Source organism: Squalius cephalus (genome assembly GCF_949319135.1).
Source record: "Squalius cephalus genome assembly, chromosome: 2".
NCBI lineage: Eukaryota > Metazoa > Chordata > Actinopteri > Cypriniformes > Leuciscidae > Squalius > Squalius cephalus.
The window spans coordinates 26,862,680-26,880,355 of NC_137123.1; the positions used below are offsets into that span (position 1 = coordinate 26,862,680).

The 17,676-nt window shown below is 36.1% G+C and overlaps 2 protein-coding genes across 4 annotated transcripts; both read right to left on the reverse strand.

The window, feature by feature from the left end:
* Positions 1–399: 399 nt before the first annotated feature.
* LOC307154664 (sterile alpha motif domain-containing protein 9-like) lies at positions 400–8,128 on the reverse strand. The gene is made up of 3 exons (XM_079864713.1): positions 8,061–8,128; positions 7,099–7,167; positions 400–3,335 (listed from the first exon to the last, which is right to left on the reverse strand). The coding sequence occupies exons 2-3, from the start codon at positions 7,129–7,131 to the stop codon at positions 1,947–1,949; spliced, it is 1,422 nt and encodes a 473-aa protein (XP_079720839.1). The 5' UTR covers positions 7,132–7,167; positions 8,061–8,128; the 3' UTR covers positions 400–1,946.
* A 6,053-nt stretch (positions 8,129–14,181) lies between these two features.
* LOC307154352 (GTPase IMAP family member 9) lies at positions 14,182–17,582 on the reverse strand. 3 transcript variants are annotated; one of them, XM_079864238.1, is made up of 4 exons: positions 17,270–17,582; positions 16,264–16,382; positions 15,204–15,252; positions 14,182–15,046 (listed from the first exon to the last, which is right to left on the reverse strand). In XM_079864238.1, exons 2-4 carry the CDS (start codon positions 16,378–16,380, stop codon positions 14,208–14,210), a joined length of 1,005 nt encoding a protein of 334 aa, XP_079720364.1. In that variant the 5' UTR covers positions 16,381–16,382; positions 17,270–17,582; the 3' UTR covers positions 14,182–14,207. The 3 variants fall into 3 exon arrangements, with proteins under 3 accessions (XP_079720364.1, XP_079720363.1, XP_079720362.1); XM_079864237.1 differs by lacking the exon at positions 17,270–17,582 and adding an exon at positions 16,691–16,843; XM_079864236.1 differs by lacking the exon at positions 17,270–17,582 and adding an exon at positions 16,573–16,675.
* Positions 17,583–17,676: the final 94 nt, after the last annotated feature.

A 17,676-nucleotide genomic window follows, 5' to 3' on the forward strand; every position in this document is an offset into this window, starting at 1 on the left:
TATTTTTTATTAAAACTTCAGATGACATTGATTCATTTCAAGAGGGAGCAAGATATATTATTTAAAAAAAATACAAAGTTAAAATATATAATATGTTTTAATACAAATCCACTTTCACTGTTTATCCATTATATCATTACTATCTTAAATGTAGAAATAACCCATCAAAAACAATGCTTATCCCCACGACACTGTTTGTATGTCAACTGGCCTATATACTCACACTCAACCCAGCTTGGTAAACCACCTTCACCAGAAAGACCATGATGGTAATCCAGGTTCACCAGCTCCATTTTTGCTTGAGAACAGCATGTCTAAGCTGGTCCACCACCTACACCAGCATAAATCAGCTGTCACTCTCGGTTGCAGCAAAAAGATGATGAAGAGGAAGATCAGGTTTAAAGTCTTTAATAACATACACTCAGAAGGTAAATCCAAATAATACAGGCATATAAACTCAACCGATGCATTAACTTGAACGGACAAATTAAGACTGAAAAGACTGCAACTTAAATACAAAGCAAATGAGGGAAATAATGATAAACACCCAGGGGCGTCGGACTGGGGGTAAAACCAGTACTGATTACCAGGGCCCCAAGGCGAGAGAGGGCCCTTGAAAAGTCTGGAATATATTTTATTTTACCTGGATATTTTCATTTCCTAATTCAATTTCACAATGAATGTCAGATGAAATGTAAAGTTGGTGTATTCGCTGAATAACTTGATTGATTGACTGACTGGTCCCACCCCTTGCTAATGCGCCAAATGGTTTAGTCCATCTGCAAGCATTTTGTTTATGTTAGTTAGTTGAGCATCTGGTGGAGTGCAAACTTATGCTGTAGAAATGTCTTTCTCAAAGAAAGCCAAATTAGACCACCAAAAAAGAAAGGAAAGACAGGAGAAGGAAAGAAAACAAAATGAGGGGAAACAATTGGTAACTGACTTATTTTCAAAGAAAGGTGAGCACAAACTAGAACACGAAATCTATAATGCTAAACTGCTTGAATATCTCCGCGATCGTTAATGCTAAAAATTAACTGAGACAACCCATTGAAAGAGCAGAACATGCACTTTCAGATGATAATTTGGTTATACATGTAATCTGAGGTAAAGGCTAAATAAATAACTGTACTGTACACTAACAATATTGTTTGCATACAACACACCATTATAATAGCCTAAATTGAAACCTGTTTAATTTTAAATTAATAGGCTATAATATCTAAAATTAGCAATAATTAGCTATTTTATAGCCTACATTGGGAGTTAAGACTGCCTATGCATAGGGCCTGGGATCTTGTGCTACGCCCCTGTAAACACCTGTGATGATTAATAAATCTCCACAATAACTAATAAGTGGCGGGAAACTAAAGGACGACAGGAACTAATGAAAGCAAACGAGGAGTTCCTGAAAATGAAACTAAGAACAAGATAAAGTCAGTGACACAAGCCTGGACCAGAATGGAACTCATGCTGGACTGTGTTGGACTTTTCAGCAGGGTAGGCTGTTAACTCATTTAGTGGGCTCACTCACAGGTGCAATTACCCATCTGTCCACAATCTGATGTGTGCTTGACAGTAAAACGATTAGGTCAATTAGGGTTTAAAAGAAAAGTCAAGAGCCAAACAATCAAGGGGAGTGGCACCAAATCAAAGAACATAAACCAAACTCTAGCTAAGAAAGGCCTCTAAACTGACAAGTAAAGTCCGTTGCTAACCTATCCTATTTGAACACAAAATGTACACCATGGGCTCTATTTTAACGATCTAAGCGCATGGTCTAAAGCACATGGTGCAAGTGCACTAAGGGCGGGTCCAAATCCACTTTTGCTAGTTTAACGACGGAAAAATGGTCGGCGCCTGGCGCATGGTCTAAAACGGAGAGAGGAAACGGAGAGGAAACGGATCTGCTCGTGCGCGAGCAGACCATCTACGGGTCTGTGTTTCTATAATGTACATGCCCTTCTCCTTCTCCCACCTTCGCCACCATGAAGTGTGCCATTTGGGCCAGGGCCATGGTCTTCACCTACCTGTCTACATAAAACCCAAAATTCCAATTCATATATTAATTTCTTATTGTTTTGCTTAAAAATTTTGGGATTCTTTTCTGGTAAATAATTAATGGTGTTTGCACCAGAACGAATAAAAAGGCATTTTGATTTCCTTTTCTTCTTGTCTAATGTAGTGTAAAAAAGTTTCTTCTCAGTTAATTTATACTTTGGGACAACATCAATCTCAATAACCCACTTGTCCTTGTTATCTGGACATTTTACCTTAACGAACTTGGGGGGCCTAATGCATGCCATTGCAATATTAATATTTTCTTTGAAGTGCTCCTTCACACCCTTATAAAATTCATTGATATATTTGCTCTGATCTGGCACTTCTAGTCCAATAATTTGTCCATGTTTGTACAGAGGCTCATCTCCAACACCAAAATGGATAGTTCCATTTGTTCGAGAATTCATACATGCTGCAGAAAACCAACATGTTTCATCTCTGAATTTTTTGAATACATCCGTTTCCAAAGCATTCTCTGTGTTTACCATGAGCTTGTACTCATGCAGAGGGTCAATAAGATTGCTTGGACCAGTCTCAGCTGGAAGTATATAATTTTGTACGTATTCAAATGTTGTGCTGCTTTCATCAAAGGGCCGAGGCTTACAAAATACAGAGCTTTTTGACATGTCCACTGAGTGCTTTATAAAGTTACTCAGGTGTTCTTTGGTCTCATTCCCAACATTATTTGTTTGTTTTGTGCAGTGTGTCAAAGGTAAAGCCAGGGATTGTGCACCATTTGCCCCATCTCCTTTTGTGTACATGCCATCATCCCGTTCCTCCAATAGTAGATCCTTCTTTTCTTGAAAAGGTGGTGCATCAGAGAAGGACTCCCTTCCATTGCTTGTATATTTGGGTATGTCTTCTGACCATCTCCGCACACTTGATTTACCACACATACTTTCTTCAATGCTGAAGTGTGCTGATGTCTCCATTTCAGCAAATCCAATGGTAAAACTTTCAGCTGGTGCTTTTTCTTGCTGAAAATGCTGAGTTGCAGATGTCCTTCCTGATCCATTTGTGTCCTTGGGTATGGCACTGTGCTCAGAATTTTCTGAGGACGTTTTGAACAGGGCCACGGTTTTAACGAAGTCTTGTTTATCAAATAAAATGAGAGCAGCTCCTGAAACATCTTCATTGTAAAGCATATCATCATACTTCAGAGGGACTTTCAACTTCATGAGCCATTGATGGACATCCTCTTTTGTCCAGTCATCCATTTTATTCAGCTTTTTCCATGTTTCTGAGGTTCTGTTTTGATGGGAACATTCTGCATGCTGAAAAGATAATAACAATTATGTAAAATTGATGTTGAGAAATCTAGACACAAGTTTCTGGGCCGGCAAGTTTCAATTACTTAGAAGCCTATATAGGAATGAGACAGCTCTCAGATTTAATCAAAAATATCTTAATTTGTGTTCCGAAGATGAACGAAAGACTTACAGGGTTGGAACAACATGGGGGTGAGTAATTACTGACAGAATTTTCATTTTTGGGTGAACTACCACTTTAAAGTGTCCTGACTGCAGTGGCGATGTCTGGTGTGCTTGATTAGAACTCAGGTGAGTGAGATCGCTGCTTGTGTGTGGACGGAGAACCTGGTGGGGGGAGGGACAATTTCACTATACTAGAGGTCGACCGATTAATCGGCCGATTTTTTTGCATTTTTTAACATAATCGGCATCGGCCAATATCCAAGTATATCAAGCCGATTATTAGGCGGGCGCATCTGTGGGCAGCCTAGTTTTGTTGTTGTTGTGGAACACGTGTTGGACGCACACTGCCCCTAGAGTCATTTTCCAGCAGAGTGAGCAGCAGACCTCATCCAGTGCCTATAAGGAGCTAAGTTCCTTGGAGAAAACTCCTTTATATTTAATTAAAAACTTTTGATATCTTACTGCCAACTTCGAGAAAAAACATGATATAGGCGACATGACATTTTATTTGTTCTGTTTGTGTGTCTTATATTTGCGAGTGTTGTCACTCAATGCAGAGAAATAAGTAATAAAAAAAGAGACCAACGCACTATAGCTGCTGGTGAAGGACTGGCTTTGCTTTGCTAGGGTTGGGTAGCTACAGACAGACCCTGTGCTAATACGGTGTTACAATATATTCGGTTCCTGATATATTTGGTTCCAGTGGGTGGAGCTACCATGAATATTCACAAATCACAAGACCAAATCGTGGGTGGGGGCGATACTACAGGCGAGTGGAACAGAAATTATTAGCGTGAGCACCTCAGATCGCGTTTTGTTTTATGGATTATTTATTTCAAACAGGTAATAAAGTTAAACGAAGTTAAGCTATATATTTTATAAATAATTCATCGTTTTTGTAGCATGTGTTTCTCAGTACTCTGTGTTTACCTGAACTAGTACAGACCTGATCCTGTAAGCGTTGGAAGACCTACAATAAAAGCATATTTCTCCAAATTTCTCCCGGATTAGTTGTTGTTGACATTCTATGCTAGAGAACTGTTCATTTCTCATGAATAACTGAGATTAAGCTTTTTCATTTTGCATGTTTAAATAAATATTTACAATTATATTGTGTTTTTATTCTGTCTCCCAAAGTTGTCTGCATATTTTTAAAATAGCCTTTAAATTATAGGCTGATAGCTCAAGACAACATAAGAACTTGGAGTTGCATGTTGCATGCTATGAATGTTGCTTTACACTCAACTGGAAAAAAAAATTATACCATCATACTTTATAAATTTTTTTATATCACAACCGTCATACTTTATCAAAGGTTATCATAAATGTTTAGCTTCAGATGCATTAACAGTTGTTTTTTTCTAGCAATGCTTTAGAACATTGGTCAAATTAAGTGAAAATAATGACTAACCATTAATCATAAAAATTAGGCCTACATCTTATCAGTTTATTAATGTTATCATTCTTATGTATTTTTTTTTTTTTTGTAAACAAGTAAACACAAAAAGACACTGGTGAAGTAGGCATGGGTCTACTAAAAATGAAGGAAAGGTATAGTTATAAATTAATATTTGAAAAATAATATTATAGTAAATATTTTATTGATCTTGCTGTAGTACTTTTGTCCTTGATCCCATGTTTTTCTATTGTCTAACATTCTCATTTTTACAGATGATGAATATGAATAAAATATTTAATTTTAAGACAATAATTTCGAGTTAATGAATGAATGCTTTAAAAAAAACTCAATACATTTTACTAGGGGTGTAACGATACCCTAATTTCACGATTCGATAAATATCACGATACTGAACTCACAATACGATATTATTGCGATACTCCAAGACATATAATAAAAGGTTGAGAAAAAATGTACTGTTGATTAAATGCTAAATTTTATATAACATTGTGGGTGTAAATGAATAGGCTTGGACAATGGTGACACCAGAATAAATATATTCATGATTCTGAACCTGAAAATACAGAATTATTTTAGACGAATATACTTGCACTCTGTCACTGGCTAGATATATTTAAAATAATGTAGGCCACTTTTTACTGGTAACATAAGACTTATAACATAAGCATTATCAGAACCCACTAATATTCCCCCATTATTATACATTTTATTCAACATAATATATTGTAGTTTAATGTAGCACTGACTCTGAAAACTTTTTGAAAAAAAATTCTCTCACAGGGTAATTTTTATTTTGGGTGAACTATCTACGATACATATTGTCACTAGTATCCACGATACATATTGTTGCATTTTTGTATTGCGATATATTGTGACACGATATATTGTTACACCCCTACATTTTACACAGAAATATGTTGAGGCAGATGTTTTTGTTTTTCAAATTTAGATAGTATATACTATCTAAATTACTATACTAGATAGTATTTAGGATAGGTAGATAATTCTATGTATATTATATTATAAACATGGTTTCTATGCTCTTCTTTAAATGATAATACTTTTTAATTATATGTCCATGACCCACCACACCCGAGAAACTTCTTTTCTGACCTGCAATTAACTATTGTACACAGCTCTGGCCAATAAATAATTGGTTCATTACATATAGTTTGTGGAGCATTCAACATCCAATTGGCTATGGTGATGTTTTCACAATTCATAAAAATAAACCTACCCATACTTGTTGAATTTGTCATTTTGGCAGTCAATATAGATATATATATTAAATATAAAAAAAATGTCTTTCTTAGAGGGGCACAGAACTTCACAATCAAAGGTGAGTTAAGTAACACTTAGTGATTTCTCTGATAGTATCTTCATGATCAAAACATACTACTTTTAGATGAGGTCTTATACTATATTATTATACAGTGAGGTTTTTATTTGCCCTGTGTGCCTTATGGCCTAAAACATAAAAGTGGGCTCTTCTTTGTTTCGATTGCTGTTCAATGCACTAGAGCATACCTTCAAGGAACATCTCCAAGATATCATTCAAACTGCAAAGTGTTTAAGTTACTGTTAATTCAAATTTTAAGGAAAACAAATATATTCATCTGAAATGTAGCAAATTAATTTTCAATTCATTCGAGTACAATTACCAAACACATCTCAAGGTCTTTTTGTCTTTTGTACAAGTGCAGATTGGTCAAGTGTTCAATAAATGTTTTTGTTGAGAAATTTTGTCTATCTTAAGTAATTATTTGTGTTACATTTTACATTACAAATAAATCGGCAGCATTTATCGGCCATCGGCCAACCCGGATTTCAAAATATCGGCATCGGCCTGAAAAAACCCATATCGGTCGACCTCTTCACTATACCAATCTTTTTTAATGGACCCTACAACTGCATACAGGAATATGCAATGTCCAAACCGATGGGATTTGCCACATAAATGCATTTACATGCAGTCATGTCAGATGAGCTGCTCCAGTTCACCATCGTCTTCTGACATTTCCTAACTTAATATTATAGTATTTATGAAAATAGTGAGCAGTAAAGCACTGGATTTTAATTGGAAGATTATTATTATTATTACTGCATTACGACAAAGCTTATGCAAGACAATGCATTTTTTAGGGATGACCATGCAAACCAAAGAATTTAAAAAAATAACGATACCTTTTCTGAATCTGATGGTTCTCTTTGCTCCATCACTGTTATTCAATGATTCTTTTCCAACCAAGTCAGCTGAAAAAAGCAAAAACAATAATGCAGATATGGGCTAATATTCCAGCATTATGGACATGACATTTGCAGTCAAATTAAGCATAACTTCACTGAAATGTGCATCTGGTAAATGACACAGTTCTAGATTTTTTTTATTTTTTATTATTCTTAAGTCCAGACAGCAGGAAAAAGCCACTGTAGACTTAGCCTATTGTTTTATTTTTAGATCATTTTACATTAATGACTTAAATGGACATGTGAAAGCAGAACGACATTGGGGAACTGAGAGGATTTCATATGTATTGCATCATGTAAAGTTCATCAAGGTCAACATCTTCCTTGTTCAGTAGTCAGGGTCTGATCAGAGAGCCCGCCATTATAAGGGTTGCCTCAATCGCAAAATCATTCCAGTGCACTGAAACGTTGCTGCTTAAAAAGTCCCACAATGCACCATGAAATCATTGATACTCGACCCTTAACTGAAATTCTGACTGAGACACATAATCGCACAAGCCAACTCAATAGGCTACACATCATTTCTAAAAAATAAAAATTACTCAATAATAGGCTATTTCAGCATAAACATACAGATGGTGAACATAAGCTACCATTTTTTACTTTACAGCTAAAATTGTTTATGTTACAAAGTATTTATCATGAAATACTTTAAATAACATTACAAATCATTCTTTTGTTGAACTCTGTTGTTATACTGATCTACGACCGAGGGAGCTGATGGGCTGACTGAGACCCACCTTTTGATTCTGTCAGACTGTCTATCAAGCTCTGGTACACACATCCTAATAATCAAGAAACAGCAGCACTTTAAATTCTGGGTAGGCTACAACTGGAGAATAAGTAAATGTTAGCTACAATTACATTATAGAATTTATAAGCTTAAAAGTTAGACTTACTAGTTTGCACTGTTATTCAAACAAATGTTCTTTGAAATATCCTTTGGATCGTTAGGACAGGTTCTCTTCTAGGCGATCGTCATCTGGAGACTTGCTTGTACGCACGCGAATGATTTTAACTGACTATCCAAAAAGTGTTAGATGGCTACAGTTGCATGCATAATCCACGGAGCATAGAATAAAAACGTGTGTCCCGTTATTTATAAATACCATTGGACCTCAGTGATTTCGTGTTTAAGGAAGTTTAAGGAAGTTAAGTTAGCCACGCGCGAGAAGAAACCACGCCCTTCCTTCCCTTACACCGTTGCTCGCAAGTGGGGCATGCATCTCAAAGGATGGATGATTATTTTGTAAGAGCAGCTGAAATCGATCTGACTGTATGCTGTAGCATCTGTTCTGGTTTGTTCCTGGACATAAAGCAAACTATTCTGTCACAAGTCTTGCTGTGTATATTGGTGCATTATGTCATATATTTACTAACGAAACAAATACGATGATGGATAGTCTTGGATTGATGATTTTATTTGCTGATTAACCAAATGCTCAGTTAGGAACTCGTACAATTCAACTTAAAATGCTCTTGTATACTGCGCACACACTTGAAGGTGCACTCCCTTTTTATCTTTTGCTCTCACAGCCAATCACAAAAAAGATTAAAAGTCAACTCAAATGAAAATGAACAGTATTCAAATACAAATGTTAATACACAACACATTATCATGCTGATACACGGCACCCCCTTCAGGGTAGGCTATAATGTTTGAACCATTAGTAGCACGGCCCTCCAGAATATTTCGGTAGTCCTTGGCAGTGACGCATCCATCAAGCACAGTAGGAAATGGAATGATATTCCAGCCCAAACCTTCTCTGATCCACCTCAGTGCTTTACTCTGGGCAGCAACAGTCTGGCTTTCAAGCCTCTTTGGGGCTTCTCCACACAGTAACTCCTACAGATAAGTGAAGGTGGACTCATCAGAGAACAATACATTTTTCACATTGTCCACAGCCCAAGAATTGCACTGACACCATTGAAACCGACATTTGGCATTGGTACAAGTGATCAAAGGTTTGGCTATAGCAGCCCGACCATGAATACTGACTCTGAGTGTAACATTTGATCAGGCACCAGTCCATCAGAGGAAGCCATCACCTGAATATTGAACTCTGTTACTTCCTGTTCCTGCCACATAATTTCCTGTCTTGTCGTTTCCTGTCACCCTGTATTTAAGCCATGTGCTATCACTGCCTTATTGCGAAATATTGCCAGTTCTCTGCCTTACTAAGCATTCTACCATTCTCTTTTGGTGACTACTGTTATGACCATTGTTTTGCCTTTTGACTCATGCTTTTGGATTGCTTTTTTTTTTTGTATTTGTTTGCTATTGGATTGTTTTACCTGTGCTTCGACCAAGGCCTGTGACCTGACTACGAGTTGTGATTATTGTTTGGATTTTATGCTCAGATCCTTTAATAAAGACCCGCTTATGGATTCCACTCAGCCTACATCTTCCTTACATGGAGATCCTGATGAACTGCATTGGTGGAAACAGGAGAGTCAAGGTGCGCATCAAGTTGGGCAGCTGTGGTTTGATGTTTTTTGGATAAAATATGGGTTAGTACCTGGACATCCCTTTCAGACAGCTTCCTATTGCATCGGCAGTTACTGCCGTTGGATGTGTTTTGTCCTACGCGGTGATATGCCAACATTACCCTGCATAGCTCTCCATACACCACAAAGACTATAGCTGTCCTGGTCACAGATGAGCCAGCGAGACGCGCACCAACAATTTGTCCTCTTTTGAAATTTGTTATGTCTTCCATTATGTTGTGTTTGTTGCTCAGTTGATTCAACCTTTCACACTCTCCACTTACTGATGGAATGCAAAATCAGAGAAGATTGACCACCAGGCTCTGCATCTAGGCGTGAAAAACTTCCAACACTATAGTGGCCAGTGTTTCAGTTTCATTGTCCAACCCCTGCAGTGTACTCACTAAAACATGCACAGTTAGCATTTGCAACTGATTTAAGAAAAAATTTTTTTTGGATTCTGCTCTGTACGCTCTGTGGAGATTTTTTTTAATTCTTTTGTTTTTGTTCCAGCTTAATGAAGCAAATATATAAGGGGGGGGGGGGGGGGGGGGTTGGTTTCACTCCCCATGAATTCACATTTGGGAGGATTTCTTATGGGCCTTATGTTCCAAACATAGGTTAATCACTGACAGCAGATGGCGCTTATGGTAAAATAGAAATGCAGCCATTACATTGGTAACCCACTGTTTCTGAACAGTATTTTGTTTCAAACAGCCAAAGGTGTAAACCTGAGGGTTGAAGTGAAGTTTTTTTACAAAAACAAGATTTTCTCAGCCTTTTGCTCAAAATGTTGCTTTTTTTATTAAACTTACCCACATTCAAGTGTTGATTAAAAAAAAAGAATGCATGAAGCTAGAATAAAGCAGAGGGTCTGTTCTGATATATTGAAAGAGTTATACAGATGATGCTGAGTCATTAATAAATTAGTCATGACAAAAATGTATTTTTCCATGAGTCTGCTATGATAACGTTATCTAGCTTGTTTAATACTGTAGCTTAATAATACTAAGGCTTTCCTTTGTGTACACATATCCATTTTGGCTGTAATATTTGTGTCCCCTTTCAAAAATTGCTCTTGAGAAATTTATTGTCCCCCCAACTGTTGGATGAAATTTACACCCAGACAGCCATTCATATTTTTGTATTTGCAATGTTTTTCTTCAGGCACCAATACTTAAAGACTTAATAGGCTATTTATTTTTTTATTTTATTTTTTTTACACTCTAATCTGGACTACAACCTGCCCTATAGTTATTGTTTGAAAATGTTCTGATTCTTTATTGTTCGGTAACACTTTACAATTCATTAACATTAGTTACTTCATTAATTAACATAAACTGACAATGAGCAATGCTTCTAAAGCATCTATTAATCTTAGGTGGTTAATCTGAACATTAACAACACATTATTAAAATCAAAAGTTGTAACTGTATTATTTAATGGACCCGAGATAACATGATCTAACGATCAGTTGTTTTTTAACTAATGTTTACAAAGAATAACTTCTGTAACAAATGCTATTTCTCATTGTTAATGTTGATGCATTAACTAATGAGAGCTCATTGTAAAGTTTTACTGTCACACTGTTTGGTTCAGACACTCACTGGAAGCAGGAATCAAAATCCAAGGAAGTTTAATTTAAGTGCACGAACAGAAGACTAGGGAATCGGAGGAGAAACAACTCAACAGCTGAAACTACCGATAAATAGCAAATACACAACTAATACCAGAACAAAGGGCAAACCAAAACTGAGGGTAAAAATAGGGTGAGCAAACCTGAACTAAATGAATCAAACAATGAGTATCCATGGAGACACACAGGCAGGGAATGGAAGATGAACAGAACTATTTAACAAACTAACCATAAAACTCAGGCGTGAACAGAAAAAAAAAAAAAAAAAAAAAAAACAGATAAAAAAAAACTCAAAATGTGACAGGTACCTATTGTTCTTTTTTAAGGATTTGCACTTTAATCTTTTTGAAACATTTGTTTACTTTGAACATTTCAATACAATAAAGCAGTTCTTTTGTTCTGAGAAAGAAATTATTAAACCTGTTAAAAGTATGACAACACTTTTTTTGCAACTTTCAATATCGCGATACTGTATATCATGATAAAAGCTTAAGCAATTATCAAAACATAAAAAATTGATACAGTCACATGCCTAATCATGACCCACAAAAACATCTGCTTTACCCGGCGTGCTCGTCTGCTACACCACTGCCAGTCAGTGGCCAGTCTTTCAGGCCAGCTGTGTTCCCAACAGTAGTTCTGGGTAACCTGTCATGAGGAGCTGAGCATTCAAAGCCAACCCCTTTTTCCCTCGCCTTTTTTAGTTCACATTTTCAGTAATTGGAGTTATTCAGGTCATATGGCATATTTACTTTACAAGGTGTAGCCTAATTTATGGCTCATCAAATTAACATTTAATGAATTCTTTAACTAGTCAAAATGTTGCATGCTGCAAAGGATTATGGATAAAGTGAACACTAGACTTTATTTGCTGTGGAGTGCCTATAGCTTAAACTGTAAAGTGGTAGTGAGGCCGTGATCATATGATCAAACATATTTCTTTAATGTGTATGTGTTACGGTGTATGCAGGCAGGCAGATGAAGACACAGAAGACTAAGTTTCCAACACAAAGTTTACTTATAAACCAAACGGGTAGCGATCCAAACAGGTAATAACACACACATATAACGCGACCAGACATTCAATGACGGTAAAGGAGAAACTTAAGAAGTGAATACAAACGAGATAATTTAGGATATACAGCTGATAAAAATGAACTCATAATGACAGAAACCATGGCGACCAAGGATTGGCGGGAACATGAACAAAGGGAGACAGAAATTAGTGAATGCAAACAAAAAGTCCATTATAACTGAACATAATGGTGACAATATGAATGATGGAACGTGCTGTTGCTATACCTGAGGCAGATGTATAAGTACAATACCATAATCTTCCCTCAATACACAATTGAAAAGTATAATTATTATAAAATAGTCAATTACATCACATTACAAGTTTATAATCAGAGTTATAAAGCTACTAAAATGAGTAAAATGACATTCCCATCACTTTACTTGGTCCAAATTGGTTGGTTGGTCCTCCTTGTACCAAAGGAGAAAAATGCATATGCTGCTGCTTATTGCCAAGGATTTATTAGGTAAATTGCCAATTTATAATCTCTTATCATAATATACCACAGTAATTATAGGACTAGGCCTTCTTCTAAATTACTTTTTATTGTTCCTATTTTCTGAGTTTGGCAAAATTTTTCCTTTTATGCTCCTAGGTACGGTGGCTGAGAGAGCTCAACGCGCTGCAACTGAAGAAAACACATGCAAATAGAAAAACACCCGCAAATTAAGAAAACATCTTCATCAGCTTCACAAAACATTGAGTATGCTCCAAATACTCAACACAACCAAATACAGAAAGGCGCTGCAAATAACACAGACGTGCTTATTGCTCATGAGCATCCCTAAGCCCTACTTCCTTCGAAGAGCAGACGGCAGAGCCCTTGAAGTGGGCACTTTGGAGTGAGCAGGGCACTTGTGGGTCATTATGTAACATTAGCCATTTTGAAACGCGCTTAATGAAGGGAGCAACGAAAGACAATGTAATTTCCTCATTATTTACAGCTGGGATGTTCACATGACAACGCAGCACGATGCCCATCAGCTGAATAGCTGTTATTACCAGAAATGTCTTATTATTGCTTTTAACATAACTGTTGCAAATAAATATACATTTTATACAAGAAAAGTTTTTAAAATATGCATTATATATCTGTGTGTGAGTGTCTCATCTTTGGACCCTGCATTACCTGTAGTTTTCAGATCATTGTTCAGATCAGATTTTAGTTTTCAGATCATTGTTCCTTTCTTATTAGTATTCTGATGACATTGAACATATTGTTAATACATTTTGTATATTGTATGCATGTGTTTTCTTCAGTTGCAGCGCGTTGAGCTCTCTCGGCCACCATACCTCGGCTATGGAATGAAATGCAGAATATTGTTAGAAGCACTACCATCTTTAAATATTTTTAGAAACCTTTTGGAGTACTACCTGAAGGAAACATTTGTATGTTTGACGTAATATTTCTTATGATTGCTGATAAGACTTTTGGTTTTGTTTTATCTGTTTATGTGAAACTTTTTTGTGCTGCCAATTTTGGCCAGGATTCCCTGGTAGAAAAGATTGATATATCAATGGGATTAATTCTGGTAAAATAAAGGATAGAGCAAAAAAAAAAAATATATATATATATATATATATATATATATATGCAATATGCTTGAGATGACATGCAAGTCTACGTTAGGGTATTATTTTGTTTTACACATACTGAAGGGATAAGTGGTAAAACTCTAATGCAGCATTTTTCTTGCAACTTATTTCCAGTTCCTCTGCGAGGAATGCATGTGATAGTCACAGACACTGGAGAGTTTATTTATAGATTCTGCATATTATATGTTCGGTTTCACTTTCAATTTTTAGTTTAGTGAAATGTTTTATGTGATTTATTTATTTTTGCTCTTTTCAAGATTCGGGTTTCTTTTGAAAAAAAAAAGTTCTTACATAATTAAGAAAAGAGACCCCACCATTTCGCATACGAACATTTTTCTCAGCTTGCCATTGTGCCTGCTGTTCAAATTCATTGTCCAGTTTTTCTTTAGCTTTTTCAAAAGCTTCACCCTCAAGTTTAGCCCTCAGAGCTTCTGTTTCATTCTTTCTCTGCTCCTCGTTCTCTTTCAGGATGTGATATTTTTCCGCCTCAGTCGCTTTCTCTATTTCAAGCAATTCACTGGTGTAATGTTGCCCATAATTCCCAGTAACTATTTTGTCAATCTGTTCAAACAACTGAATGACCTGTTCAGGATTTTGTTCTTTATTGTTGAACACATGGAATCTTCCACTGCATGTTTTGATAAAACTGAGCAGTTTTGGGCTGTCCCGCACAAATGTGTGAATGTTCTTGTCCTGCAATCGATCTCCATGAGTGAACAGTGCCATGGTGTATGTAGAGGATTCCTCGCCAAAAACTGCTTGAATGATTTTAACAGCTTCTGCCTCTTCATCTGTGAATCTGCCCAGCTGAATCACAACTAAGAAGACATGTGGACCAGGAGCAGAGAGTAAAATGCAATGCTTAATTCTGTTGACCACCTCAGCTGTAGTTAAGCTGGTGTCAAACAGACCCGGGGTGTCAATAACTAATATATTTCTTCCATTAACTGTTGCATTATTTTTTTCACATTGCATAGTCAAAGAGGATGATGATATCTCGGATTTAAAAACCTTTTTTCCCAGGATGGTGTTGCCTGTTGCACTTCTTCCTGCCCCTGTCATTCCAACCAAAAGAATTCGGAGCGGTTCACCTGGTTGATTAATAAGAATTACTTTTAATTTAGCCCTCATATACTGTCTTATTCATCATAAAGGTATAAATAAAAGTATGTATTATCAATCAATATTTTAAGACCTGTATTTGAGATTTAAAAAAAATAATAATAATAAAAATAAAATAAACAGTACCTAAATCACTTGAATTGGGATTTTGTTGATTTTGTTTGGTGTCATATAACTGAAAGGTAAGAACATAATATTATACATCATTTTACATATATCACATATTAGTTTGTTCACATCCTCACTGAACTTCACTTGAGAAAATGTGATCATTTGGAACACCTTGCAACAAGCACAGATGAAACTCACATAACTTTCAGTTATAATGGCATAGTATCTGTATAGTATAATATGGTCACACTTTAGATTAGGGTCCAATTCTAACTAATATTCTATTATCACTCTCAGTATTAATGTTACATTGTCAGTCTGTTTTGATTTCTGTCTTTGCCTGTGTTCTGTCTATTAGTTCAGTTTAGTTTTCCTCCGCCCCTGCCTGTTTGTTTCCATAGTTACTTATTGATTAGTTAGTTCAGTTCAGGTGTGTCTTGTTAATTTGTCTCTTTAGTTCTGTCTATTTATACCCTGTGTTCTGTCTTGTTCTTTGTCAGTTATTTTACGTTGAAAGTGTAGGTTGTTCTGGTTTTTGTTCCAAGTTTATTTTGTTTAGTTTGAGACTGTTTATTAAATATTACTGCTGCACTTAGATCCTGCTTCTGCCTCAACAGAAATTGTAACAATTAACTACGACTTTTGCCTCAGTAAACTCATAATTACTACTTATTATGGTCATGCAGAATAAGGCATTAATATGTGTTGTATAAACACTAATAAACAGCCAATATCCTAGTAATATGCATATATTTATAAATTGTATAAATTGCTTTATATAAAACCACATCTAAGCTTCAGTAAACTCTTCAATGATACCAGAGACCCAAATACATCTCATTTATTTAAAACTTCCTGTAGTACTGAAGTGGTGGTGTGCAATGACTACTAAGTAAATGTTCCTCTCCACTTCCTGTGAAGTGATCAAACATTGTTTCTTTGTTCTGTGCTCTTTGGACTGAACTTATATGCTCCGTCATTTGGAATCACACTTAAAATGGTGAAGTGGTGTATCAAGGAAATGGAGCGTACCCATAATTATATGGTTTCTGGCTGTTTTAAATGCCATACATACCTGGTTTATCCATACCCCAACAAGGAGTATAACAAATACAATGAAAAAGTAGAGCAAAAAAGTCAAGCCCCATGACATTTTTGATTTTTGTCCATTAGAAGTCTCATTGTTGTCCATATCTGTTGGGAAAGTTAAGTGAAAACAGTTTTTAAATATGAAAAAGAGTAAAAAGCAGGCGTTTGATGAATATTTTTTTTATCAAAAAGCAATAGGCCTACTTTTAAAGTGGATTACAAAGCTTTCAAATTATTTCAATTAGTATTTCACTTATAGTCTGTTTCAATTTCTTATATATAGGCAAGCACTCACCCTTTTTGTTCATACCTATTCCTTGTTTATCTTGTATTGCTATTTTGTGCCCCTGTTAATTAGCTTACACAAGCTTTAAATCATTTAATATGTGTAGCCTACATGCTCTTTCTCTCACCTCTCATTTTGGAAGCAAATAATCCAGGTCCAGGTTCCAATTGAAGAGTTTAATTTTCTGTCCCTATATAGAAGGACCATAAACCTGCTAGACTTGTTTTTATTCATGGATCACGTCACATCCCACTCCACCCAGCTCTCCGAGTCCGACTCCATGAACACTGCTCATTCTCCCCAGACTAATTACTCCCTTACACCTGCTCCTCATCTACCAGCAATCAAAGACTACACAGACCTCTGAGGCACCGTAACGCTGCCTGAGTCAGGCAGCGTTACGGTTTTATGATCTATAGAGTGAACTTTGGTAATAACGAAGTGAATATTTAATTACTTTAATATCATTTCTTAGAAATTACTTTAAAAGTGGAAAACATTGGTCAAAAACGTATGTTTACACAGAAACTGACCACCAACCTAACTTTCAGACACCATATTTATTTTTTAGCTTAGCTGTCAAGCAATGGAAAGCACAGGATTGTGGGATATCAAGGGCAGCAAAGGATACATCTATGCTGTCTTCAAAAATCAGTCAGTTGAACATCTCAAGAGACAGGAAGCAAAACATTGGATTCGGACATACCTTGATGTCTTTCTTTGTTGTCTGTCTCTTCATTGTATCATTGCAAGGACCCTGGTGTACTCGTGGATTACTCACCTGTGTTTTACTCTGTGGATTTTCTGTTGTTTCCTCATTCCTCTGTTGCCTGTTGTTATTTCCTTGTGTGATTCCTCTGACATTCTCCTGTTATTTTTCAAATCAGTTCTACTCTGTTACCACGGTTTTCACCTACTGTACCTCCAATAAGCTTGGACTTGAGTTCATCTTCTCTGAGTCTCTTAATCTGTGACAATATAGTGATGACTGCCATCCATACAGGAAACAAAGCAGCACTGCATGCTGAGGCATTTGAGCTAGATGTTTTTGAAGTTTTATTTTTATTTGTTTTCATGAACTCTAAACAGTCATTTTTATCAAAGTATATAAAT